This window comes from Thamnophis sirtalis, unplaced genomic scaffold (assembly GCF_051295495.1).
Source record: "Thamnophis sirtalis isolate CommonGarterSnake01/CBP01778 unplaced genomic scaffold, rThaSir2_p1.2 scaffold_13, whole genome shotgun sequence".
Taxonomy (NCBI): Eukaryota; Metazoa; Chordata; class Lepidosauria; order Squamata; family Natricidae; genus Thamnophis; species Thamnophis sirtalis.
The window spans coordinates 22,644,252-22,672,029 of NW_028261393.1; the positions used below are offsets into that span (position 1 = coordinate 22,644,252).

Consider the following 27,778-nt stretch of genomic DNA (forward strand, 5'->3'; position numbering starts at 1 on the left):
GTCTAAACATGGTTTGTGCCCATCAGCTGAAACTGGGTAAAGGTTTCCTCTCATGTGTTGCATCTGAGACGAAAAACTGCCCTAATCCAAGGAGCACCCTTGACTGTGTATTTTATTTTTGGAGGGAGTTGTTACCTTATTTATAATAATATGATGCCCCATCATTGGATCGGTCAGCCTACTGATTTTGAGTACTTTACCTGGTTGAGTCTGGATTAAGAATCACTTTTTTTTACTGAATCCAGACAGTGGTTCAACTAATTCAATACTTCTATTTTTCTCTTTGTTCGAGGCAGATTAAAAGAGTAAGAACTGAATATAATTTGCATATTGGTGAGTACGAACTTTAAAATAATAGCAATAGATTTATATATTGCTCCATAGTGATTTACAGAGCTGTAGATGGATCCTTGTTATCTTTTGGCTTTTGTTTCGTTCAGGCGCACATGCAATACGCTTTTACCATTTGTACCTCAAAAATTCACTCATAAAGTTCAATAGATTTAATGGCTTCATGAAAACAACCTGAGGAGCTTTGTTGCTGAATATGCGCTGAACGTGATGGCTCTAACCCCCAAAGGCAGCCAACTCAGAATATAGCAATCCCAAACATTCAGAACAAGGGAAGACTAGCAAAGATGGTTACCACTGCATTCTTCTGGCACATGCTGCATTTGGTGGAGATACTGTTTGTATGGATGGTGACCACAGGCTTCCTTTTCAACTCATACACGGAAAGACAGGACTGGCTACAGAAATCCTTGCTGGAATTTGTATTGTCAAACTGAGCTGTAATCACATCTTTTGGATGCAGGATGTCCCTAAACAGTTAAAGAGAAAGAAGGAGAGTTAACTTTTTCAGACCCAGAAATAACAATCCACACAGGACAAAAGCAGTGGCTGTATCTGTAATGTCTCTGGCACTCTCCCAACTCCAGTGAATTGGATCTGCAACTTGCAGGTTTCTCAAACAGCATGGAAGTTGTAATCCTAACACGATTGAGGATGCCAAGCAATGGAATCGCTGGCTTGGCAATTCACTTTAATTCAGCAGATACGGTACCATTGGTGCCAAGAATGCCGCTTGCTCAATGCCACCCACCAGCTGAATTGGAATCCTGCCAGGTCCCCTAATTCCCTGGAGGAGGCCATGCAGAGACATTTGAGATAGTATGCGTATTTCTAGGATTTTGCAGAGATGCACCCTTAATGCTTTTTAAACTGAGAAAATAATATGGGAAAAGTATCAAAGACAGATAACACAAATATTATTACCGTATTTTTCAGAGTATAGGACGCACTGGAGTATAAGACGCACCCAGGTTTTGAAGAGGCAATTTTTTTTTAAAAGTAGGTAGGTAGATAGAGGGATAGAGAGAGAGAGAGAGAGAGAGAGAAAGAGAGAAAAATACAGTAGGTAGGGAGAAAGAGAAGAGTAGTTAGGTAGGTAGGTAAAGGGATAGAGAGAGAAATACAGTAGATAGGTAGGTAGGTAGAGGGATAGAGAGAGAGAAAAGAGAGAGTAGGTAGGTAGGTATATAGGTAGATAGAGGGGGGGGAGAGAAATACAATAGGTAGGTAGGGAGAGTAGGTAGGTAGGTAGATGTTTCCAGGTGTATTTATCCATGTGCTGGAGAAGGAAATAGCTGACAACCTGTAGCACCTAAAACTTTGTTTTTGCTGGCACAGCACTTGATCAATGTAATTCTCATCAATCCCTCTAACTAAACAGCTTTCTGAAAGGGAAAAAAAGTTTTTGCACTTTGCAAACCTCCCCCAAACGGCCCGTTTTTCACGAAAACAGGCCCATTTTTTTTTTTAAAAAAAGGCATGAATAGCCTTGGGGGGGTACAGAGTGCTCCTGGGAGGTGGGGCCCCCCAAAAGAAGCAAAAGAATTGCATGTATAGCCTTATGGCGGCTTATAGAGTGCTGCTGGAGGCTGGGGGGGAGGGGCAAAAATGGCCCGTTTTTTGCTCATTTCTGCCCTCCCCAGCCCTAGGAGCTCTCTGAAAGCCTCCATAAGGCTATGCACGGCCATTTTGGTGAAGGGGCGGGGCTTCAGGAGGCAAGGCAAAAAAATGCTGTATTCGGTGTGTAAGACGCACCCAGATTTTCAGCCTCTTTTTAGAGGAAAAAAGGTGTGTCTTATACTCCGAAAAATACGGTATATGACGCTGAAATACCAATATTTAATTATATCCCCAGGATAACAGAATCCAGCCACCATTCTACACTAGGCTGAGAAAGTTTATCAAAATGAGACCATCAATTGTTGCTTTAATTAATCAAATTGTATTTACCCAGAAACTCCTGGATTTATTACACAATCTAAAGAGAATGGGCATAGGAGTGGGACACAACAAGGTCAACATACAAATGAAGAACAAAAGTATACAAAATTAAATGGTATCATAAAACAGGAAGTAGCAAATACAACACCTTTCCATAAAGCTAAACAAACTAAACCAGGGGTCAAATGCATCTTGGAGTAAAACTGCTTTGGTCTGCTTACAAAATACTAGGGAAGGGCTTTCCATAAAACAAGATCCACCACTAAGACCACCTATGGCCTGGTCTCCACCCCATGAACCATGCAATAGACACTGGGAGAGTGGACTTAATTCTGGCAAAGCACTGCCTCATTTATCCAACATTGTCTTATATATCCCAGAGGTGTAAAGGATTTTAACAAGCTCTGCTTTATTATAAGAAAATTAAAGCACTACAAAATGTAACTGCCACCCCTTTGGGTTAAAGCCCTGTGGAAGGCAGGCCATGAGGCTTTAACTCTGACTATGCTGTAAGTCCAGAGGAAGAGAGTAAAATGTATAAGGAATCTAAAGGTTGGATTCCAGCTGATCTTACGCTTGTACTGATATTCTCCCCTGCTGTTTTTACCAAGACCTTTAGGACCAGGTGGGCATTGAGTGAGTCCCTTATCTGCCCTTACTTTGAGCAGCTGGAACAGGTTTTCTTGGTGAAAGGTTGCGGTCGGGCAGCTGGTACAGTGTATCCCGTGAGGCACAGTGTGGAACAGAAGAGCTGAGTCGAGCCCTTTCTTTGATACGCCGTCTGCCCCTTCTGCAGGATCTTCTTGCATCCCGAACAGGAAACCCGAACGGCCGTACTTGGGACCGAAGGAAGTAGCTTGTTCATGCCAGAGGATGGCGTGTTAGGTGGGAAACCTGAGGTCAGCTGCGGAGCTTGCCAAAAAGAGAACACACACACGCAATGCTACTGAGGTTGTCTTCTCATCTGTGGAATCCCATTTTAAGATTTACTTTACCCTGCCGGCAAATGCATTCCCCACCCTCTTCAATCCTGACAGATGAAAAAGAAAAATTCAACAACCCTATTTAATACATCTTACATAATTTCTCCAGGCCAACTTTTCTTGATCAAAACAATTCAACCTATTTCACAAAGCTGTGGGGAGAAGATAAAGGGAGGCATCCACAGATGCAGCCTTGAACTCCTGCAGGCCAGGCAGGATATAAACTAAGTGAGTAAGCACACACCAATACACCTCTAGAAGATGCCAGGTTGTGGAGAGCTAGTCTTGTCTATGTAAAACATGTGAAATTGTTTCTCCAAACAACTGATGGACACAAAATGTCTGTTAATTCCCACCCAGCCCAAATCTTGATCCTTACCGAGAGGGCTGCCACTGACAGAAAACACAGCACTGATTTTCAGTTCCCCTTCCTGAGTTTTTGGCTGCTGGCCATAATCCTGAAACAAAATGGCCACAGATGAAATTCCAGCTGCTGTAACCAGAAGCACCCAAGCCCCTATCTAGAATACACATCACTTAACCCCAGTGCAATCAGCGACATATGAGGGTCCCGTTGTAAATATCCCAATCTGTGAAATGCCTTTTCCTGTCTTTAATGCATTTAAAATTCCTATGTTGCATAGGAGTGGCTGATTATTTTGGGGTCTTCTATGCACCATTTAACCATTGCCTATTTACAAGGGCCTATAATTATTGAGCGAATTGCAAAACTCTCAATGCACCCTCAAAACAACACGTGCCCGAAACCAGAGATGGATCTTACCTCAGTACTGTCTGGTTCATCCTTAATTTTATTGAGTAGCCCCGGCTGAGGTGCCATAGCTTTATCGTAGTCATTATCCAAAGGCTCTTCTTTGATTCTAATATTGGACGCATAGGAGTTCCCGTGCTCTTGGCCAACAGAGTCCTTATTAGCAAACAGGTAGTTAGATTCCTAGAATGTAGATGTGGGAAATATGCTTTAGCGTTCGCATCAGGGCTATGCAGTGCCTCAAGCTTTATTCAGAAAAAGTGCTTTGACATAAACAGGGTGAGGGGTCCTTGGTGCTCTCTGAGCTTGCTTGTTTTCTTGCAGATGTTTCATTAGCCAAACTAGGTAACATTATCAGATGTTATGATGTTAACGATGTTACCTAGTTTGAGTAATGAAAGGTTCTGCCAGTGGGCCTGGGAAACCCAGAGCGGGATGGAGACCATTAAATGACTCATGTGATCTGCTGTCACCTGGGCGGAGGGTGATTTTATTATATCATACTATATTAATCTGATTCTTTTTATTAGTTTTATTGTTTTAAATGTGGTTTTATATTCTGTAAGCCACCTTGAGTCGCCATGGGCAAATAGGCGGCAATATAAATACAATAAATAAATAAGTCAATAAATGAAATAAATAAATAAAATAACAACAGAGAGCACCAAGGACCCCTCAATTCAACTCTGAGCTACAAATATTCTCCTCTATTAGCATATACAGTGTACATGAAGGCAGACCATATTTGCCTGCCTATCTTCAGAGCTGCCGCTCCTTTACTTAGTATCACCCAGCTCTTCTTTGCAACTACCAAGTGAAGGCATGAAAAGATGCAGCATCTTTAGAAGAACTGCAGGCAGGCTACTGTTGGTTCCATTTTCTATCCCAGCAATATATTCACTCTTCTCCTGGCCTTTCAGTTGCATCCTATTCTTTTGTAATTTCAGAGCGAAGCACCCTATGGTTACCGTCTAATCACCCCACTCTTCTGGGACATTAGAACAGTTTGAACAATCACTAGCTGAAGGTACAACAGCACAACCAAATTCTTACAATAATCCTAGTCTCCAGAATGTGTTTTATGGCACAAAATGCTATTTTTATTAAACATATATGCCATCCATCTTAATCTGCAAAATGACTCCTAATAAAAGGAAAAACTTCACAAGAGCTGCTACTTACCCTGAAGTTAGTTTCTGGTGTTTGCGGTGCTAAATGTGTCCGCAACGTTTCATCTACTTGATTCACAACTGAGGAATACAGAAAGTGCAATTAGTAACATTTTTAAAAAAAATCCTTGATTGACTGTGGAAACCCAAACCATTTATATCAACATCTTCCAAATAGTGAGTGAGTGAGTGAGTGAGTGAGTGAGTGAGTGTGTGTGTGTGTGTGTGTGTGTGTGTGACTAAATCGAGTACATTTCACATACTTCAATGCGTTGGGGGAAAAGACAACTTATTCAACAGTGCTTCAGTTTCTTAAACTTGTGGAACTAAGAAACTTCCAATGTTTAAAATAAAATTGAATCAAGTGGGTCAAGAAAAGGCATACTGATCCAGATGGCAGCAAGGAAACCACAGAAGTCTGAACAGCAGACCACAAGTTGGAAATATGGGCTAGACTTTTGCTGCACAATCCAGGCAGCCCTAGACAACTAGTAATGTGGCCCCACAAGATAATAAAAACATAAAAAATAGAAGAAGCTTGTTACTTATATACATTAACTACATTACATATTTTATATGCGGACCCAGACAATTCCTCTTCACTCAATGTGGCCCAAGCAAGCCAAAACATTGAACAACCATCATTTACAGAGAAAATCCTTGTAGGTGTCTCACTGATCTGGTTCTCATAATGTGCTAGGCTAACTAGGATTTGTTGCAAACGAGACCCCACAATGGCTGAAGTCCATGCTAGCTGAAAAAGAATCCATGTTATCTTGAGTGTGAAGTATGAGTCAGTTCCTGAAAAAAACAGGAGCGCTGAACTTTCCTAGGAAAACGGAGTGAATATTATTACCTGATTTATCAAGCAAACTGCTTTTCAATCTGGAATCCAGCTCTTTCGGCATTTTTTCCAAACGTTTGTCACGTTCTTGGAAAGATCCTTCTCTGGTTTTCTCCTTTGTCAAAAAAGTGTCTTTGCTATCATCTCTTGCGATGCTAAAGTCTTTCCTCAGGGATTTAAAGACAGAGGGTCCCTTGTCAAAAGGGGGAGAGAGATCCTTCTGGATCATGTTTTGCATTTGGGTATCTTTTTCATTGTCCACCACATGATCCCGGGCCCTCCTCCCATCTCCCCGGCTATCTTCAGAGCGAAGGGCAGAAGAGAGACCATCCTTTGGAGCAAAAGTCTGCTCTTCTTCGTTGTCACTCCCAACCACAGGGATTCCTGCAAGGTCTCCTGAGTTCAGGAAATAATCACTGTCATCCAGCAAAGAGTTTGTGGATCCTGTCCGGCTCTGCATTCTGTAAGGGATGCTGTCAAAAGCAGGACTGAGGTTGTGGACTGTCTTCTCAGACATCTCAGAATCTATAATGTTTGTACCTAAAGAGGGGAAGACAACAGGATGTCTTTTTAAAAAAAAGTACTCTAAATTTAGAGTCAGCTATAACATATAGCTGAACTTACTCATAATTTTTTTAACGTGACTTGTTTGACATAAACATATTACCAATTAAGACTATGATATTTTTGAGAGGAAGTTATTGATAATGTGCACTTTTTAAATTATGGGTACAACTTTTATTAAATTCTTTCCAGTCATCAGTCCCACATTTTCAATTAGACTTTTCTCACACTTTGTGAAAAATAACTATGGTAATAGTAAAAAACATTTTTGTGTCTTTTCCAAATCTGCAACATTCCTTTTGAGCCAGTATGACACAAAATGAAAATACCATATTAAAAAATAGCTTCACTACAGATTTAAAGTATGTCAGAAGCTATCGCTCTCTCACTATTAATTCCTGTGGGCTATATTCCCCCAGGCAAAAGAAACTTTGTGCCCATTGGCCTAATCCAGCTGACCAAGCAGGAGAGGTTTTGATCAAGATCTCATTCTCATCTTTACCAGCATATGTAGCATTTACAGGTGCCTGGACTTTTGGATTATCTTAACAGAAACATTTGTAATTCATACATGCATACACACAAACAAAATGGGGTGAAGGAAATATTTCATGAGCAAATGATTGCACTCACGTTCTTTTTCTGTGTTACTAAACACTGTATCCGTTTTGTCTTCAAACTGCAGAGGTGGGAAAAAAATTGCATTGTGATTCCGGCTGCTAACTGTCTAAGGAGATTCTCAGTCATCCAGGTCATGGTTGTCCCAAATATGCTTTTTTCAAGAGGCAAGTAGACTTTTAGGTTTTCCCAAGAAGCTTCTTGGATGCAAAACGTCTTCAAAGAAAAACCAGAAAGTCCAGTTGCCTCTTGAAAAAAGCAGCTGTGGGTGATTCTGGTTGGTTTAATTAAGAACAGAACATTTTCTCCTTCTTTATTATCCAATTCTCAGTACAAATACTAGAGTTTGGGGTTATCTGGTGAATAATCCTGCTATATAAATAAAAGAAGCAGACGTATTTTCTAAAGTTTTGCATATAAAATATGGAACCACCTGCTATGTAAGCACTAAGGCTACTTTAAGCTCCAACAGATGTGTCTTAAGATGCTACTCTACATCAACTACTCTTGCTTGTAACTTACCATCTAGGCATGCAATTTTCTTTGATTTTTCCAGCCCAAAGCAAAATGGAATATAATGAAATAGACTCATCTTGTGCTTATATTGCTTTAAGATGCATTTCAAATGAGGAATTGCTCACCATATGGGTTTGTGGTTTTTTAAAAATCATTTGTCACTGTAGGCAAGCCATTCTTTGGATTTCAGTCACACTGAGCATTGAAAATTAAATCATGTTTTGTGGTGAAATACCACAGCATGAACAACAGTGAAACTGAGCGATGTTCAATTTTTTCTTTCTAGTACAATTCATAACAAGATAGTGAAATGAAGAAATCTACAGAAGACTTGCTGAAAAGGGTGGATTAAGCACAGAAAACAACAGTGCTCAAACCAGCCTCCTCTCAAATCTATGCAGCTGTGGGAAAGATAAAATTAGAACCAAGTATTCCGTGAATAAATCTGAAATCCCCCGCCAAGCCCTGTTTTCTGCAAACTAAGGATGCAATCAATATAAAATTCCCTGAATTGTCAACTTTTTACTCTTTTAATTGTGTGACATTCAAAGTACCCAAGTTGAATTGAACAACAAACTGGATTCAAAACTATTTGGGACTGTGTGTAAATCAAAGCTGAAGGATCCTTGGTACTCTACAAGCTTGGTTGTTTTCTGCAAATTTCATTACTCAAACATCATCAATACACAAGCTCAGAGAGCACCCATGACCCCACATTTCAACTCTGAGCTATAAATATTCTCCTTTTTTTAACAAATCAGAGACTTTGGCATTCTGTAAATGTGATTTTGACTGAAATCAAATTATTAAATTCTGCTTGTGATTTTCTAATTCTGTTCTTAGTTTTTTCAAAATAGTGCATTTCATTCAACTGCTCTTAAGGAAACCTGTTGTAAAGTATCTACATTCCTGAGACCACCTGAATTTATTTGTTGGCCTAATTTTCTCAATTATGACCCACAATATTTATTATCTTCCATGAGAATGGAGGGGAAGAAATGGTATACTCTATTGTATCTACATAGACATGGTGCATAACACTTTTTCTAAATGTTCTCATTAAACAAGAGAAAAATCTTATGTAAATCAATCTTATCCTGCCTTCTGGAGTAATTCTCTTTATCCTCATATTATTTTACAGTTTAGTATATTTTAAATTCAACCCATCAGAGACTTGTGGATAATTTTTCATACCTGAAGACATTCCACAGATTGAAGCACCCTATGCTGCCACTTGGAACAGGCCTTGCTTCTCCACCTGTTAATGTATATAAAGATTATTGTTTTAGGAAGAAGTTTGAGATCTGTCTCTGAACACAAAACATTTTTGTTCAAATAAAACATCATAACCCTTGATTGCCATTTCTTATAATTATAAGTTGATATGAAGAAATGATTCTAGATACCATATATTAATCTCCTGTAAGATAAGCAGTAGTAGCAGTTTGATCAGCTTGTTTGTAAGTGCAATAGCCACACCATTCAGCTTTGGATATTCCATTTTCTTCATAATGTCAGCCTCTGCTTTGCTGCTGCTTCGGCTGCCATGAAACGGGGAGGGAGGGCATGGTATTTGGGAGGGGTTACTAATTGTGCTGGAGGAAGATTCTGGAGCTCAGCTGCCTGTCGGACTACGCATGTGTAGGAGGTTCCCGCCAGGACTAACGGCACCGACATTCCATCTTAGTGATGCCTTTTGAAGTTATCTCACACCTGACACTTGGGAGAATTATGATTGGACTGTAACTGTGATGCCAAGGGGTGGGGAATGGGTTATTCTATATATCAATCGCTTTCCGCCTAAATAATCAGTCTTCGCTTCGCTATGCCTTTAATCATTTATAATTAGTAAAAGTACACTTGATTTCTACCTACGGAGTCTCGTGGTCTTCTTTCCTAATTACCTAATGGGGAGGTACTGACACATACATTCTAGAAGTAGAAGCAATTAAAAACCAGACATGCCACCATCATTGCCTGTTGTCAACCCAGTAAGAGCAGCAAGTGACACAAGTCGGTACAACCTGTCCATTCTCTCTGGCCACCCCTGCCCTCGGGAGCAGCATTCCTCATGGCTATCTATATAGCCATATTCCTGCTAGCTTTTAGGAAACCTCTGAAGATCTGGCTCTTTCAGCAGATCCCAAAGCAGCATAATTTGGGGTCTGGTATCTGAGTTTGATTGAAGCTTATATTAGTATTTATGGTTTCCCCAATGTGAGTTGTTAACAGTTGCTATGATTAACCTCCTTTTGTTTTGGTTTTAAGGACATATTTACTACATGATTATATATTGTCTAGAGCTGTCACAGAAACAGAGGTGGTTGATAAACCAATAAAATAAATACCGGTACATCATATATGACATACTTTGCCAGGTCTCTATTTCTTAATTTCAAGATGCATAGATACTCTATTACAAATATCCTTCCATCTTCTCAGTGATTGCATGACCTCTGTAGATGCCATACACCAAACAAACAAATAAATATCCTTCTAAAAATCTTTAACTGGAACACAACACTCAAAATCTTTCCATAAAGATTTTTCCTATAACGGACAAGAGATGATCTTTTCTGATATTTACTCTCCCACGCTTCTGGCATGCAAGATCAAGGTCTACAGATGGCAGTAGAGAACAGTAAGTTAAGAGACAGACAAGCAAAATTTAGAACTTTGAAGCATAGGATTAAAAAAACATAGGTGTAAAAAAAAAAAACAGTACTAAAGAACTGACTTTATATTCAGTGAAAAATCTGCACTCAGGAGGAATCCAGTTAATCTATCAGAAGAGAAAAGGAGAATCTTGAGAGCTGCTTTCAAAAGATCTTGGCAACTGCCAAAAACAACTTTGATGTCTTCCTGATAGATTTTGTAAGAACATGAATGGTTGGGTTATTGCTGCATCTTCTTTTAGTTCCATTCAGTTCCCTTCCAAGAGCTTCTGGATTCTCCCCTACCTCTGGTTCTAGACCAGGGATGAAAATAATTTAAGTTTGGACCCCAGCAGACTACCTACAGTAGTCACCAATACAGGTGGGCTGGAAGGACTTTTTTCTTCTCCTTAACTTTGAGCAAGATCTTTTAGGGACTTCCCCCAAAATATGACACCCTCAAAGGTTGAAGGCGTCATCTAGCATCTGCACTCTTTTTAAGTTTTGAAACACAGGTATTTCCGCTAGTAACCTGCAGCCATGGCTAAGAGCTTCAGTCAGTTCCAGGTAGTATTAATTTGGTCTGGGCAATTGTTTAACTATTTGGGAGACTGCCAGTAGTGCTTTAGGAATCATTTGTAGAAACTGTTTGGACCAGGCAGTAGCACATCAGTTTATAGATTTGTAATGGAAAATCATTTCTTTTGGCTGTAAGCTTATCCAGAATTGGTTTTTTAAAAAAAAGATTTGATTGTATTTATTAAACAGATTTATACAGCTGCCCAACTCACAGACACTGATTCTGTGCTGGATAGCTTACAACATTAAAATCCACAACATAAAACCGCACTTTCAGAGCAGCAACAAACACTCCCACCAACTTCCTTGTCCTATCTATATCAGACTTCTCCCTAACTTTATGTCCTGCAGATATGCAGGATTATGACTCCCATCATTCAATCAAGACAACTATGGCTCCCCAGGAGCAATCAATTAACACAACTGAAAGGCACAAGATTAGGAAAGAGTGGCCAACATAACACTTTTTTTAGATGAAACAGGTTTTTTTTTTAAAGGCAAGCTGGAAAACCTGTTGTTTTCCCTGAGTTGTCCTTTTTGGTGTTCTATAAAAGTGGATTTTTAGCCCATACTTAATTGTTTCATTTTAGAACAGGTTTTATCCATTTAGACAGTTTTATTTTAATTAGCATATTTTAGAAGGGTTATGTTTTGATGAGAAAGCAAATAGTAAAGACCCTTTTCTATTTTTGAGAGGGATTTTAGCTTCTCTTGTTTTTGCTTCAACAAGATTTCTTATACAGCTTTGATTCCAGAATGTTAAAAGAATAAAACTAAAGTCTAGTAAAATCATTTAGATTTGATTCTAAGATGTCCTAAAAATTATATATTCTATTATTACTGCTTTAGAAATATAAAATTTGAATTCCAGTACAATATGTTTGCAAAATGTAACAATGCATGCAATTGAAAATGGAAATAATTTGCTTGTAAAATAAATACATTTGTTATTGTTTGGCCACATAGTTTACATGAGAAAGGATACTATAACATCTTAACAACTTGGTGCTGAAAATACAAAGTTCACAGTATCTCAGCTGAACTCAAATTGCTCTAGTCTAGTAACACATGAAATTCACAGATGTTGTTACTATGTATAACAAACCAAAACCAATGAGTGTGCTCATGTTCCCAACTTATACGTTTGTTGTGCATGTTAACTGCCAAAAAGAATGACCCCCAACAACATTTGAAAGAAATGAACAAATCTTTTCAGACTATGCGAATCTGGATAATTTTAGGGTCTTTTAAACATAAAAGTAGTTATTTCTAAATATTTAAAAAAATAAACTGTTTATTGTTACAGTAAAAGAAAAGCATTCCATAGGAGTTTTTCAATAAAACTTGTGGTTTTCACTTACACATGCATTTATATCCAAATGGAACACTGACCTAAGTGAAAGCTATATACTTCTATAGGAAATTTTATGCTTACACACTTCCAAAAGATGGGACTGGTTAAAAAAAAAGTTTGGTTTAGATTGCAACAATCAAACCAAGGTTAGGTTAGTACATTACATGGAGCATTTCATTTCTTGAAATAAAGCAAAAATAAAGCTGGCATTAAAATATTACTATATTTTGTGCAAGAGCAGACAAACCTGTTCCCTAGTAGGAATCAGCTCCAAAATTTAAGAGACCAGGATTGTCACCAAGTCAAAGTGCCAGCTGCAAATGCAAAATCAACTCACCATTCAGGTGATTCCAAAATCTTGTTCTTTAATAAAGTTTACTTCTGAGTTCCTGAATAAGTTATAGCAATTCAATTCCAACTTCTCAAACTTTTCCATCCCCCTCCTTCAAGTGACATAAATTACTTCTGAGTGAAATGTAATAAAAAAAAGTTTGATTCTTTCTCACTTCATCCACGGTTCTGGCAGTCAACAGGAGTCCTTTGGCCTGTTTTCAATATTAATCCAAGTTTTACAGAACTGCTTTTTTGTACCTCATTAAAGGAAAATGTAATTCTTGTGCTAAAAGTTCAATTTATATATCTAGAGGACAACCAGTTAGGAATGGTTGCTCCAGGCCAAATTCTCCTTTGCTTCTCACTATATCAAAATCTTTTCGCCCACCTTTGGTTTCCTGTTATACTTTTTGTGTTAAGAAATGCTTTTGGGCCCCAAATTGTGCAAAACAGATTGTCACACACACGCACACACACATATACATACACACGCGCACACACACAAACACACACACAAAAGCTGGATACGACACTATGTGATCGGGCTTGATAAATTGACACTTAAAGCTTGATCTGATTTGTAATATCTTTTCATTGTATTTAGCTGTAGCTGCCTGATTAACGTTGGGGTTATTGGATGCGTACCGCTTTACAGCCCCTCTAGTGACTTTGGGATGACTTTGACGATACTTTTTTCCAGCTTCCCTTAATTGTCTTCTCCTAATCGCATCTGTAAATCTTTTCCTGCGTTTTTTCCCTCTCTTCCCTTTAACTGGTGTTACAGTAGAAGGAACAGATTCGTCTGAACTGAGGAAGTCAGGGTAAGAAGTGAGTTGGGGCTGGGACTCAATGCAGGAGAAATTCAGTTCACAATCCATTGGCTCAGGGGTGGCCTGTGATTGAAACTCATGAGGGAATCTCTCTCTTGCCACCTTGAGTCCGGAAGCAGTTCCATAGGTGGAAGGCATAGACATTTTGGTGAGGTACCGACATTTAATACTGTAAGGAGCCCCAGACCGCTCCTGAGTGAAGGAGTGGAACGTCTGCCAGTTTGAACTGAGGTAACGGAATGTGAGGCAACTGGCAGTTGGAACAGATTTGTTTTCAGGTGGGGAGGGGGAATAGAATGTCTAACTCCTTAGCATCAGAAGGTGTTAATTATTGTATAAGAAATACTAATGATCTGATGGCCATAGAAAAATCCTTTCTTAGCGAGCGCCTAAAAGCCAAGAGGAACATACGTGCCAAATTTCACGTTTGTAGACTTTAAAGTTCTGGAGATTTCATGATGAGTGAGTAGTACTTGGCTTTTATATATATTTGTATTTGTGTGTGTGTGTGTGTGTGTGTGTGTGTGTGTGTGTATACATACATACATATATATATATATACACACACATACATATGTATAGATATATACATACATACATATGTATATCACAGAACTGAGTACACCCCCTCACTGTACTAACTTTTGTTGCCAGCTGTTTACACATTAATGACTGTGTGTGGGCGTTATTTTGAGGGGACAGCATATTTACACAGTTATACAAGCTGTATACTCACTACTTTACAAGTGTCATTTATTCAGGTCACATGAAAAGATGTACTTAAATATTTACAAAATATGAGGGGTGTACTCACTTTTGTGATATACTCTGTGTGTGTACACACACACATACACACACTGTTGAATTAAGTGAAATCTTACAGATCCATGAACAAAATAAAAAAAATTGTTTTAAATTTATTTTAAATATACCATATGCCAACACCAACACCAAAATCATTCAGGAGATCCTGGATCATATCTTCCAACTTATTTGCAGCCATGGGGTTGGGCGGAGTTGAAAGCAGAACTAATCCTTTCTGCACAAGAAAGGAATTGCATGTTAAATGGTCTGATAACTTTACAAATAACCTTTTTAAAGGCACAATTGTTATCTTGCCCTTTTTGCAAGGCAAAGCCTAAACTACTCTCCCATTTAATTCTCACACTTCTTTTAAACAAACTGTCCTAGTAACATCAGGCAAACATAAATTGGAATAAAGGTGTCCTGTAATTTAGTATATATCATCATCCGTTTGCTGCAAGGCAAACTTCTTTTGAATATTTCTGAATTATATTTCTGGAGAAAAGTATTACTATATTTTTATATGCTCTCAAAATTTTTAATAGAGCCATGACAGTTTAATAAAAAAGTTGAATATTATAATTATGAATTCTCTACGTTACATGTTTTCCTTTGGTCCTATAGTTGTAATAGCAGAAAAGCTAAATTAAAGAAAATACATAAATAGGAGGCAACTGATTGGAAAAGAATGAATGCAATAAATGAAGTTATCTTAACAGACTTAATTTTCATTTCAAGATCACTGATGTGTAAATATTAGATGGGTAAATATACATGTTTATGTAAATGAATTTTACTTGGAAATGGGAAATGTAATTTTTACATCAATACTTCATGAAAAGAAGAATGGACTTTAAAAGACATGAGGTGGCAAGAATACAGAATGAAGTTACATTAGCAATAATTTGGACCTTATTTTTCATTATACAGAATGCATAGTGCAAGGTCCATAAAAGGAATTGCATCTGATCTACAATAACTAATGTACTGTAGCCCAAAACACTATTTCAAAAGAAATACCCCATAAAAGATACATTAGGAAAGATAATATAAGTGAACAGTTACCCTAACATTGATATTACTGATATTAGAAGTGCTGTGAAATGTAAAGAGTTACTGAAGTAAACATGGGTGACCATGTAAATTGTTTAAATAAATAATAAATAAACATGCAACTATGAACACTCAAAATGTGCTTCTCCATCTGCAATATGGAATTAAAAATTCTGGTCTACTCTACAGGGTTGTGAAGATTATGAAGTCATTATGTTTCAGAAGAGCAACGTATAAAAATAGAAATACTGGAAGCCTTCTTGTATTAAATGAATCAACTGATGCAACTAAGTACTGTTAAAACTGACCAGCAATTTCAGGGAAGATAACATTCCTAGTAACTGGCCCTAAATGTCTTTATCAGACAGTGATTACATTTAATCACCTTTTCCCAATATTGTAACTTTTTATTACCCCAATTCCATGAGGAAATAACCAAAACCTTGACCCCATTAGGATAGGACAACATTGAAATGTAGAACAAATATTCCAAAAGCTTTTAGACACTACATATTTAATTCAAATCTCTTAATTTTTGTAACACAAAAATAGAAGTGGTGTATCTGAACAAATTGAGATGGACAAGACTGACACACAGCAACAATTTTTTTTGGGGGGGGGGAGGTCTATGACCCAATAATGTTTTACTCCATTATAGCAAGTTCTGAGAACTTAGTATTTCTTCTGAAACTGAAGAACCATAACAACACATTTTTCAACTTGCATGTAGCATGCTTTTAAAACAAACTTCTTTTTTAAAAAAATGTGCAGAATAACCAAATCATTTATTTAACAGCATCAAAATTTCAGATATTCCTAAACCCTGACAAAATAATGTCTAGGCAGTAGCTCCCAGCCCTGGGACACACTGATGAGGGGGAGGGGGATAATGTTAATCACTTTAGTCAATATCACAGTCCCCTCCCCCTCCCCTAGGCTTGAGAAACTCCCTTTATCATTCATAGAAACCATGGTCATTCCACAGGCAAGTGCCTTTTCGGGGAACCTTTGTAGGGTAGCAATTCCTACCTTCATAGCATCTAAAGAGAGAGGAGAAAGAAGTGCAGTGGGTAACAAAGAGCCAGCCTGCTGCATATACCTGCTGCAGGAAAAGCAGCATTTCCAACAGGAAGTGAACCTCTAGAGGTCAGGACAGCCATAGAGCGCAACTAAGAAGGGAGCTTGCTTGAGCTGTGAACTCAGGAAGGTTCTGCTGGAAGTGTAGAGCCCCCTAGCATTAGCAGCTGTTGCAGCGGCCCGTGTCTAGCGCCAGCCGATCAACCACCAAAACTACAAGGGGAGGGTTGTTGCATGCTCATCCTCTTCCCTGTCTCAATACAACCTGCCCTCTTTATTCAAGAACATTCCCAGCAAGGCCAGCTCAGCTAAAAATGAGTGGATTATAACTCCCCACTTAAAGGAGCTGTTCAAGGCAAGTGAACAGAGAAAATTCATGTTTTCTCAAGCAAGGCAGTCAGATGGAAATGTTGAGTTGTTCAAATTGTTCAAGAATAGGATGAACCAAGTGATTAGGGTAAGAGTTTTAGGGAAAACTACATATTTTGTAGGTAATAATAACAATATCAGTATCTTGGATCAACAGTATTTTTTTATTAATTCTACTTCGCTTTCCTTAATGGCAGCTTGACAATCAGTAGTTAAGGTTTGTCAAGATATGAAGAAAAATGTCACAATATTCAGCAGCTATTTTAAAACAACACAGAGAAGTAATACGGGGAAAATTAAACCCACCACAGAATTCCTCAAGGGCATGCATGATTCTGCTATTTACACTGTAATAAATGGAAGATACACACAAACATACACAGATACATGTTTGAAGCTGCTTTTCTTTTTCTTATTTTGTGTGTGTGTGTGTGTGTAAATGTGTTTTTATTTTCCATTTTCATTTTCGTATAGTCACATATATACTGTGCACAACCGGGGCCATATAACATTAAACAATAAACACAGCCATTGAAGCTGCTTTTCAAAAGGGACAAATTCGAGCTAGTGCAAATATGTCAGCAAAATATTCCAGCAACATTAGATCACTAACACAAAAGAGCAGCTATGTAATTTGGACCAATACCTTTTAATTCAGCTTTGTATAGAAATGGTTATTTTTTAAAGCACCCCACTGAATTTATCTTTATGTGTGAAAAAATGTAATTATTTTACATTTGTGTTCCTCCTGAAGGAGGAGGAAGATTACTAAAATCTTGGCACCCTCCACATGCTGGAAGTTCAATATTAGCCATATGTAATAATTATACCTAGCTTTTCTGTTCTATTCCAGCAATAACTTGTTTTCCTCAAACACTATCAGCAGTTTTGCTCAAGAGAGGAATGTAATCAATGTCTGGGATATGCAGTGATTCCTTGTAGTAGGAACATTGCTTTGCTGTTGCTTTATCACTCTTTGTTCCACTTCCTCCAACTATGCTCATGGAAGTTCTAAGTACTAAGCACAAAAATACTTCAGTAATACAAAATTGGTTTTTCTAGATAAAACCATGGGTTGATCTGTAAGTCTGGAGGTACTGATAGCTATGCTATCCATGGAATCAGTCAGCATTATTTCTCAGCCATACCTGGAGAATCCAAGATTTAATCTGGGACATTTGTTTGTTTGATTTTTCTTATCTTCCCTTTATGAGTTGATAAGTAACTCATGGTGGCAACATACCTAATACTCCTTCCTCTTCTTATTTTTCTCCACAACAACCCTGTGAAGTAGATTGGGCTGAGAGAAAATAATTGGCATCCAGCAGGCATTTATATCTAAGGCAGGACTAGAACTCACATTCTCCTGGTTTCTAGACTAATACCTTAACCAGTACTCCAAACCAGCTCTCTATATGGAAAAGCCCCTCCATAGCAAAAGAACTGCATGGGGAAAGAGTAGGAGCATATGGATATCTCAATGTAATCCCCCCACCTGAAAAGAAACCACTTATTCCATAAAAATTTAGAACAGCAAACCCTTGGGTCATATTACAAATGGGTTTTGGAAATCCCCTCAATCAAAGACACCAAAGAATAGAGGAGAAAAAATAGAGATTGAAAATCCCCTTGAAGTTGATCCAGTTTTTAAAACGTGGACAGAAGATTTGAGTAGCAATTTCACTTATTCAATATTCCCAATCTTTTTGAAAAGAAAACATCCCACACACAGAGACAAAAAAACCCCTCCAAGAAAAGCATCCAATTAGGGTTGGGGGACGGTGAGGGGTGCCTTTCTCTGTCGCAAACACATTCATAGCCATGGTTTCTAATTTTTGTCCAAGTCTGTTTGCTAACAACATTGCCAAAATTACTATAACAGAGTTGCAATTGAAGTTTATTTCAGATTGTCAAATTTATGAACTCTATTGACACAGTTGATTTTTGTGGATGACCCCAAAGTTTTAAAAGAGCTAAAAGCAGAAGGGGGCAAAGAAAGAGAAAACAAGCCTTTTGTTGTATGGATCTGGGGGGGTGGAATGAACTCATTCTTGCTATAAAAACTCTTTCTCTCTTGAAACTGCCATTTGACTCATGGAATATCTGTGTATTCCCCCTATACAGGAAAAGATCATGCCAGAAAGAGGAAAATCTCATCAGAAAAACATCCACAACTATCAAGAATGAATTGCTTTCCTTTAAAAAAACAAATCCAATCCTCCCATTCCAATCCTCCCTCTCCCCCCTTCTCTCTCACACTCCCTAATTCTGTTACACATTGATCATACTTTTCCTTGATAACTAAAATTCCATGGGTTACCATAATCATTAAAAATGTAAAAGCCTCATTAATCTGAGAACATTATTTTAAAAAAATCAAGAAACCCACACAAACAGAATCATTGATAGTCAAGGCAGGAATGTCAAATACATTATGGTTGGTTGCACAGTCAGCGAGATTATTATTGTTAGCAATGATGTATGTAATGCAGCACATATTTCAGATCCCAGCAGACCAAAACAGTCTCAGATCCCACACGAAATTCCTGACACAGATCTCCTGTATCACACATTCTGGCTCTCTAGAACCAATAGCCTGAAACAATTACAGGCTTTTGGGAATGACTACAACATTGCGCACTGCATGTGCTTAGTATGTTCCCAAATTCAGCTCTCCTGCCAGACACATCACGGAACCTGTAGTGTATTCTTCTGTGTTTGGATCACAATAAGCATCATTTTTCAATGAACAGTTTCTACATCCCCTCTTGCAAACACTTAGGTTTTTGGAAAATCAAGTGACAAGTTTGCCTATGCAAACTAGGCCTATGCAGGTAACTCACCTGTGTCCTCTCAGGGATTACTAAACTATTCTATTAAGAGCCTGGGTGATAGAACTGTCCAGCATAGGAAAAGGGGTGCTTTGGAGAATTGATTGTATTCTGCAATGTTCATTTAAATAATGTTATCTTTGATTATCTGGTAAGTGTCTAAAATAAAGGAAAGGTCATTTCTGAACCAAGCTCAAATCCTGATGAATGCATGGGTGATCTATGCTGTTGTATTATTGGCATAATATAGAAATGATTTCTTATTGCTTTCTTGTGGGATATTTTTAAATTTTCCAGTCTAGTCTACAGCCCTGGGATTTCCAAAATCTCCCCAGATCATAAAGAGGCTGCCATTTGCTATGAATTAAAGAAATAGAAAATAATGATTATGCATGAATTCAAAATATATTTGGGTGGGTTTCAGAATATAATCTATTCACCTCATGATTGGGCACATCTGCTGGGTGAATTTGGTAAATGACCACATGAAAGCCATGCTATTATGCTTTTATAGATAAAACTTTGGGAATTACTGAGATATATCCAAACATGTGATGCACAGAATTAAAATATGTTTTAAATAAAAACATACAAGCATTTGATGGTAAAAATATTAACAGTGGTTTTTGGTAAACAATAGTTAAAATAATTATTTCGCTTTTCCAATATGAATAATACACTTAACTATGCTTTCATCTTTCTTCCCTCTCACTTCTACATTATGCTAGCAATAGCAATAGCAGTTAGACTTATATATCGCTTCATAGAGCTTTCAGCCCTCTCTAAGCGGTTTACAGAGTCAGCATATTGCCCCCACAATCTGGGTCCTCATTTTACCCACCTCGGAAGGATGGAAGGCTGAGTCAACCTTGAGCCGGTGAGATTTGAACCGCCAAACTGCAGCTAGCAGTCAGCTGAAGTGGCCTGCAGTACTGCACTCTAACCACTGCGCCACCTCGGCTCCATCCGATTCCATCGGCTTATAAATTTAAAGGCATGAATTACCTGTAGCCTACTAGCTGAAAAGTAGAATACAAATAAAGATATAAAAATAAGAAAATTAGCAAAGAGCTACAAAAACAATTACCTTAAGCCAGCAAAGGAGTGCACACTAATTGTATCCAAACTTTTCTTTTGATAAGCTGTATTGTCATATTTTAAAGGAAAGTGAAACGACATATTTTTCAAAAATGAAAAATATCTCCAATCAATTAGTATAACATTATCAAACTGGGAAGTGTAATGACTATATTGCTAGTCAACTTTGAAATTAAAACTTATAAATGTACAATCACATGTAAATTAGTACAGATCTTCAGGCACACTACAGTAATGTTTCCACTATCCTAATATTTCCCTTAAAGTCTCAGTAAGATAAATGTGCTTTATTTACTGAGTTATTCCATCTTTAAAAAATATAAATATCCCCCCAAAAAACTATTGGGCTATGCTTTAAAGGTTTTGCAATACGAAGTTTAAGATAAGGTAATAAAATATCCTTGGTAGTTGAATAGTGTAATCCTCAGTCTGTAATCCTATTTAGACATTATGTAAATAAGCCCAAATGAAATAACTGGAACTAAATTCAAAGTAGAATGGTATAGAACACGTTCACTCACAAGTTCAATTCCTTTTCACTATTAAAAAATTGTATCATATATCGATACAATGTAAAAATAGCACGATTGCTACTATTTTAGCTTGGTTTTACTAAACACAAATTAAAATTGCTTTAATTTGAAGCAATTTTACACATATATTTTTTCAGACAATATACACTATACAATGAAGTTAAGATTTCTGAAATAAAAGCAGAAAACTAATGCTATAACTTGTACGGTTATGAAAATATAGGTAAGTCTTCATGTACTGTAGAAATACAATTATACAGTCTTTAAGAGTTTGGCATAACCTATTTTGCTTCCAGGCCATGGGGAGCAACTAAGAACTACTTTTTTCTAAATGTAATACTAATAGTAAAACATTCTTCCCGATTGGCACCTTCCAGATGTGTTGAGACTGAACATTACCCAGTTATTAGATGCTAATAATTAGAGTGCAATAATATATCTGGAAAGCAACAAGCTACAGAAAATTGCATTACATTAGTCTAGCAAAAAGAATGGAACACTTTACAGTATTATGCTTTCATATTTTGTATTTGAGTTCAGTCCTAATCTAGATTTGAAGCAGCTGAAGTTGTTTTGAACATATGGCACATCAACTCTCTTCGCCAATCAAGTTGGTGCAAATAACCAATTCCAAATAATTTGCTATGAACAAGCCCTCTCGGCTATGCCATATTTTTGCAAATTATATGAACTCAATCTCTTAATAATTGATGCTTCTCGGTTTTGGCCAGGAACCACAATTAATTAGAAACTCTGATTTGATTCTTAATATTCAATAAAAGTTGCCTGCTTTTTCCAAGGCAAGGTAGTATAAAAATTAAATTACATTAAAAAAAACAAAGCCTCATATGAATTCAGAAGCTTGGAAAATTTAATTTCAACATTACTATGCAAGACTGACAAGCATAAAACTTACCAACACAATCATAATCATATTGAATATTCTTTTCTGTAAAATGTTTAGAATGCAACAGTTTTATGCAATTCTCATTAATTTCCCCAGCAATTCCTCTAAGATAAATAATTAATATAATGGTTTTACATTCAAGAAGCAAAAAAAAAAAGCATTCAAAGCAGGCATGGTAAAGGTATTTCAAACTGAATCACTATCAATAACCAATTTAAGAAGTTGAAATTTGATTTATTAGCAAAGCTGAGGGTAATCATGGAAAATTTAAATAACATGATATTCTGCCTTTGGCAAAATAACAATAACAGCTACATGAATAACTAGGAAAGTAAGATTTTTACAGTTCTGATTTATTACTCTACTTTTTTAGAGATTTCTTTCTCTTTTTTACTGGGTTTTTTAGTCTTAATTTGCAAAAAAAACCCTATCATTTTTCAAAATTATAGTTCATGTACTTCAGAGACAAAGTGAAAGACGGGAAAAATGAGAAAACAAAGACGTGAAATTGCAAAATTGTTAATCCAAATTAATCCAGACATGTAAAGAACCACCTGCTCTGTAACCAGTGTCTGAATTTGGCATTAAAAATCTTGGCTCCTTATAGACACTTTCTCCAAAGATTTTCTCCAGATTCCCTCATTATGTTAGGTGAAACATATTGGTATACTGGGTTGCGGTCACTATAAAATATTGATGCTATTAGAGCCTGGCCCTTTTTTGTGATCCTCACCTACTCAATCAGGTGTCTATTTTCACTAAGTATTATTGGTTTGATTCTTTTTAAGCTGATTTATAGATTAAATAATATCTATCTAATGAACTTCTTTGGCAATTAGTGGTAATAATATATAATAATATCTTTCATGTCCAAAGAATACATTTTAAAAGATAGTGTTACATGATTAAGCTTTGTACTCTGGCATGACTAAAGTTTGCCTTTTTCATGGGTAAAATTATGATTTGTCCAAACAAGCTCATGTAAATTGTTTTTATGTTGGCTTACTTAATAAAAGCTGTTGTCATTCAAATAATATGTACTTTATTAAACTTTATAATACTGAACATGTTGCTTAATAGTTATTTAACATTATTATGTTGGATTTTTTTTTCATCCTAGAGTTTTTCCTACAACACTTTCTTTTTTTAGTTTTGGAACAGTTGAATATCGATCCATTGGTCAGGGCAGGAATTGATGGACCCGCTTATTGCCCATCGCCCAAGCCAGACATTATGCACTGAGAGAAAGGGACTTGCTTAAAATCATGCAGCTGGTTTTCATGCCTAAAACAGGACTAGAACTCCCAATCTCCTGTCTATGGAGATTCTCAGTCATCTAGGTCATGGCTGACTCAAAGGTGCTTTTTCAAGAGGCAACTAGACTTTCTGGTTTTTCTTCGAAGACTTTTTGCTTCTCATCCAAGAGCTGAAGCAGCTTCTTGGATGAGAAGCGAAACCTCTTCAAAGAAAAAACAGAAAGCCCAGTTGCCTCTTGAAAAAGCACCTTTGGGTCACAGTCTCCTGGTTTCTAGCCAGTGCCCTTTAAAAAAAGTGCTATAATAGATTCTCATTCATTTAGGGAAACTTTGATTCAAAACTTTCCAGAAATCACATTTCACTGATAGAAAGACAGTTTGATGGGTAATGTCTATATTATTATAGTGGAATAGTAATTCTCAGCACTTTAAAGTTTTATTTTTCAATGAAGATTATTTCCTTATTTCTCTAGAAAAGCTACAGCAAGGAATGAAATATGTAAAACTTCATTTATAACAGAAAAAATAAACTATGAAATGAACAAATTCATTTGACACTAGTGTAAAAGTTCTAAGCATGTATCATTTTAGGATAATTTAGAATCACAATGAGACATTTACTCGCCCAGCTACTCAAATCTAAGTTTGGCTACATTACTCAGGGCTAAAATAAAATCTGTAATAAGTACAAGAAATTTTATCTTTATTAGCTACTTGAATTAAAATGCAGTTACATTATTATCTCGACAGCTAATCAAATGAAATATATTTTTCCTTGACAAGAATAAACTATTAAATGCATGTGGTATCTGGCATCTAATAAAAGTCTATTTTTACAAATTCTGCATTAATTATAAGAGATGTCATCCAACTTGTTAGTGACAGAAAATATTGGCATAGATTTCAAGTTGCCTTTCCATTCATATAAAAGAGACAATTGTCTGTAATTCTTCATCTAATTAATACTATTTGCAGCCTCTTTACATATTTCACGAATCCCCCAATTATCAGGAGTTAATTTTTTAGGGAGAAAAACCAAAGCCCCTTTCCATGAACTTAAAATGGTTATATCTTTTAAAAGATCCAAGCCAAAGCAAATGTTATTGATAGGAAATATCAATTAAAACTTGTGCTAAAATTGTAAGCAGCTCACACACATAGCCAGAATTTTCACCTTCATCCCAAACACAAGCACATCAGCAGGCATACCTTCTATTTGATACAGCAAACTCCATCTCTTCCATGCTATGACATCACAAAACATAGGTGGGACTGCAGCAAAATTCTAGTGGAAAAGGCATGTAGTTTGACCAGCAGGAGAGAAAGTTTAAAATAGATTGCTCAATTACATACTAGTTTCCTTCTCTGTAACTGAAGAACTTCATTTGCCAAAAGAATCAAAATTTCATTGCCAATAGCAGGATTTTGATATTCATTGTAATTTTATCCATTTTTTTAAAAGATAAGATTTGTGGTTTAATTTCTTTTTTCTAACTAGGGACTATAATCTGAGCACACTGATAAAACCTTTTTACATAGTTTACCCTGCATATTAATCTTAGACTGATTAAAGAATGTCACAATGAAGTGCAAGTGCACATATGTGTGACAATAATTCCAACATGCTAATTTAAAAAGGAAATGATCAGACAGTTTAGACTACAAGTCGGAAACATTACTCATTATTACATTCCAGTAATATGAAATAGAGCCAACACCAAGATTACATGAAATTCCCATAGAAATACATCCCATTAATGTCACGCTCACCAAGCTGAATCCACCTGTCCATTTAGCCGAAAAAACCTGATGTTATCCAGTATTTGGCAAGTCACAAATTCAAAGAGGTTTACTAGGCTGAATATCACAAAGGCCTCTTTTGAAGGCTCCAGTCAAGGGCCAAAAAGGAGAAATAATGAAAATCAATACAAGTCATCACTTTACTCTTTTAAGAAATACTGTAATCTAGCAGTATCCTCCCAAGAGGGTTGCAGAGGTAGATACCCAAGACTTTTAGCATGTCTTTTAACTGTTTAACTTACCAATGCCTTTTGGCTCCACCATTACCAAGATGTTAACTCACAAGGATAAATCTGAATGCAAATAACCCTTTAACACCCCCCCCCCCATTTTCTTGGTACCAAGCACCCTTTTTGCCCATACACATAACCTCTAATCTGTCTTCCTTTTACCCATGCTTCCCCCCACATTATCCAACTTTTCCACTCTCAGCCTTCTGTTACCTTTCAGCTGCTCAACTCTTAAGGGCCTTCTCCCTGGGACAGGTGCATCCCGCATCACCATGTCCTCCTTTTCAACATCTTCAATGCCTTCTCCCAACCTGCTCGATCTGCTGCCCCAAAGAAAAACTAGTCCATGAAACTCCTCTCTGGCTTTGCTCCAACAAAGCTTCCCCCATCCCCCAGGATCCCTGATCCCCTTTACTCCCTTTCCCTGGCACCTAAGGGGGCAGGACCCCAAAATGCATGAAGGCCACCCTCCAAAGACCCTCTGGCAATGACCCTTCCCACAATTCCTTTCTTGAGCTCTGCAAGGCTCTCATTGCCTGGGTCAACACTGCTGGACCCCCACGGCATCCCCAGCTCCACCCCCACCCGCACCAAGTCTTGAGGCATCCCCTCCAGCCTCATCCATCCCCCCACCTCTCAGGGACCCTCCCCACATGTCTTAGCTCCACAACCTCCCTGGACTCCATTGGAACCTCAACCAGGCTCCCTCCTCCCAGATCACCTCCTGGGCCCGCCCCCAGCCCCGCCCACTCACTCTGGCGCGCGGTCCTGGCCCCTCCTCCTTGGCCGCCGCCATTTTGGGGGGGCTCCGCCAATGGGGAGGGGGAGGGGGAGGTTGTCCTCTTCCTCGCTCCCAGGCCGGAGGGGAATGGGCGCGGGTGCCGCCCCCCTCAGAGGGCGCTCCGGGAAAGTTCACCAAGCCGCCTTCGGCAGGCGCGCCAGGCGGCGGGAGGGCTGGGGCACAGCGCCTCCCTCAGGAGCTCGAGGCGTCCAAGCTCTCCACGGGAAAAAAAAAAAGAAGAGAGAAGAGAAGGAAAGCAACCAAGCCCAAAACTGAGGCGACGGTCGGCTGGACCCTCCAGGCCGCGCGACCCTCTTAAAGCTGCAGAGACCTGCCCAAGCCGTGAGGGGCGGGGAGAAGGCTAGTGCGCAGGCGCCCGGCGCAGGCGCACGCCCCCTCAGCCATAGCCCTGCCCTTTTCTTTCGGGCCCTCCTGGTCTCCTCCCTTTCGCGCCGGCGCAGACGAGGCCCGTCCTGTGGAGGTTGGAGCACGTTAGGACTGGCCTTAGAATGGCGCCCTCTTAAAGGGCCACGCACCCCTTTCTGGAAGAAAGAGCCAAGCCAGAAAGTGGGTCATGAGGAATACTCATGAGCCAAGAGGAGGTTGAAATTAAGAAGCTCAAAGGAGGGGGGGGGTTGACTAAGAGATGGATTTTGGGATTAGGAGCCATTGGAAAGGGCAAGACTACCCCATCACTCTAGAGCATCCCTGGTGCAGGATGGTCCTTTGCGCAGGCGCTGAATGGCTGCCATAGCATCTTTGGCCATAGCTGTTTTCCTTCTAGCCTTTTCTTTATGTTGGCGAAACATTTATAAGCCACCCCCCACCCCCCCGCAAAAGAGTGCCACTTCCAGCACAAATGCCATTGTACACTGAAGATGGCATTTAATTTCATTGTACAAGGCACAATGACAATAGAGTAAACTAAACTAAATGACCTTGCTCATTGGGAAAGAATCCAGATTCCAATTAAATATCTTAAAGCAAATAAATAGATAGGGATGCATAGAAAGGTCTCGTTAAAGAATTCAACAAGGTGGCTGTTGTGAGTTGCAAAGTTGTGTCCAACCCATTGCGACCCCATGGACAACGTTCCTCCAGGCCTTCCTGTCCACTATCATCCTCTGGAATTCATTTAAGCTCACACTGACTGCTTCGGTGACTCCATCCAGCCACCTCATTCTCTGTCGTCCCCATCTTTTGCCCTCCGTCTTTCCCAGCATGAGGCTCTTCTCCAGTGAGTCTGTCCTTCTCATTAGGTGGCCAAAGTATTTGAGTTTCCTCTTCAGGATCTGGCTTTCTAAAGAGCAGTCAGAGTTGATCTCCTTTAGGACTGACTGGTTTGATTGCCTGGCAGGCCAAGGGACTTACAGGAGTCTTCTTCAGCGCCATACTTCAAAGGCTTCCATTCTTCGGTGCTCAGCCTTCCTTATGGTCCAACTTTCACAGCCATACATTGCAATTGGGAAAACCATGGCCTTGACTTTTGTTGGCAGGGTGATGTTTCTGCTTTTTAATTTGCTCTCTAGTT

At 38.4% G+C, this 27,778-nt stretch overlaps 1 protein-coding gene across 5 annotated transcripts in view; it reads right to left on the reverse strand.

The window, feature by feature from the left end:
- ZMYM4 (zinc finger MYM-type containing 4) overlaps positions 1-26,362 on the reverse strand; it is a 50,508-nt gene extending 24,146 nt beyond the window's left edge. For 2 of the 5 annotated variants that reach the window (XM_087728085.1, XM_087728082.1), the window contains exons 1-10: positions 25,207-25,988; positions 24,646-24,721; positions 8,953-9,016; positions 7,258-7,303; positions 6,073-6,600; positions 5,230-5,297; positions 4,060-4,230; positions 3,655-3,733; positions 2,952-3,204; positions 647-821 (exon numbers count right to left, since the gene is read on the reverse strand). In XM_087728085.1, the coding sequence (XP_087584211.1) occupies positions 647-821; positions 2,952-3,204; positions 3,655-3,733; positions 4,060-4,230; positions 5,230-5,297; positions 6,073-6,600; positions 7,258-7,303; positions 8,953-9,016; positions 24,646-24,680 (1,419 nt within the window). In that variant the 5' untranslated portion in view covers positions 24,681-24,721; positions 25,207-25,988. Of the gene's footprint in view, positions 1-646; positions 822-2,951; positions 3,205-3,654; positions 3,734-4,059; positions 4,231-5,229; positions 5,298-6,072; positions 6,601-7,257; positions 7,304-8,952; positions 9,017-24,645; positions 24,891-25,206; positions 25,990-26,220 lie in introns of those variants that run through there. The other 3 variants (XM_087728084.1, XM_087728086.1, XM_087728083.1) reach the window with 3 other exon arrangements.
- Positions 26,363-27,778: the final 1,416 nt, after the last annotated feature.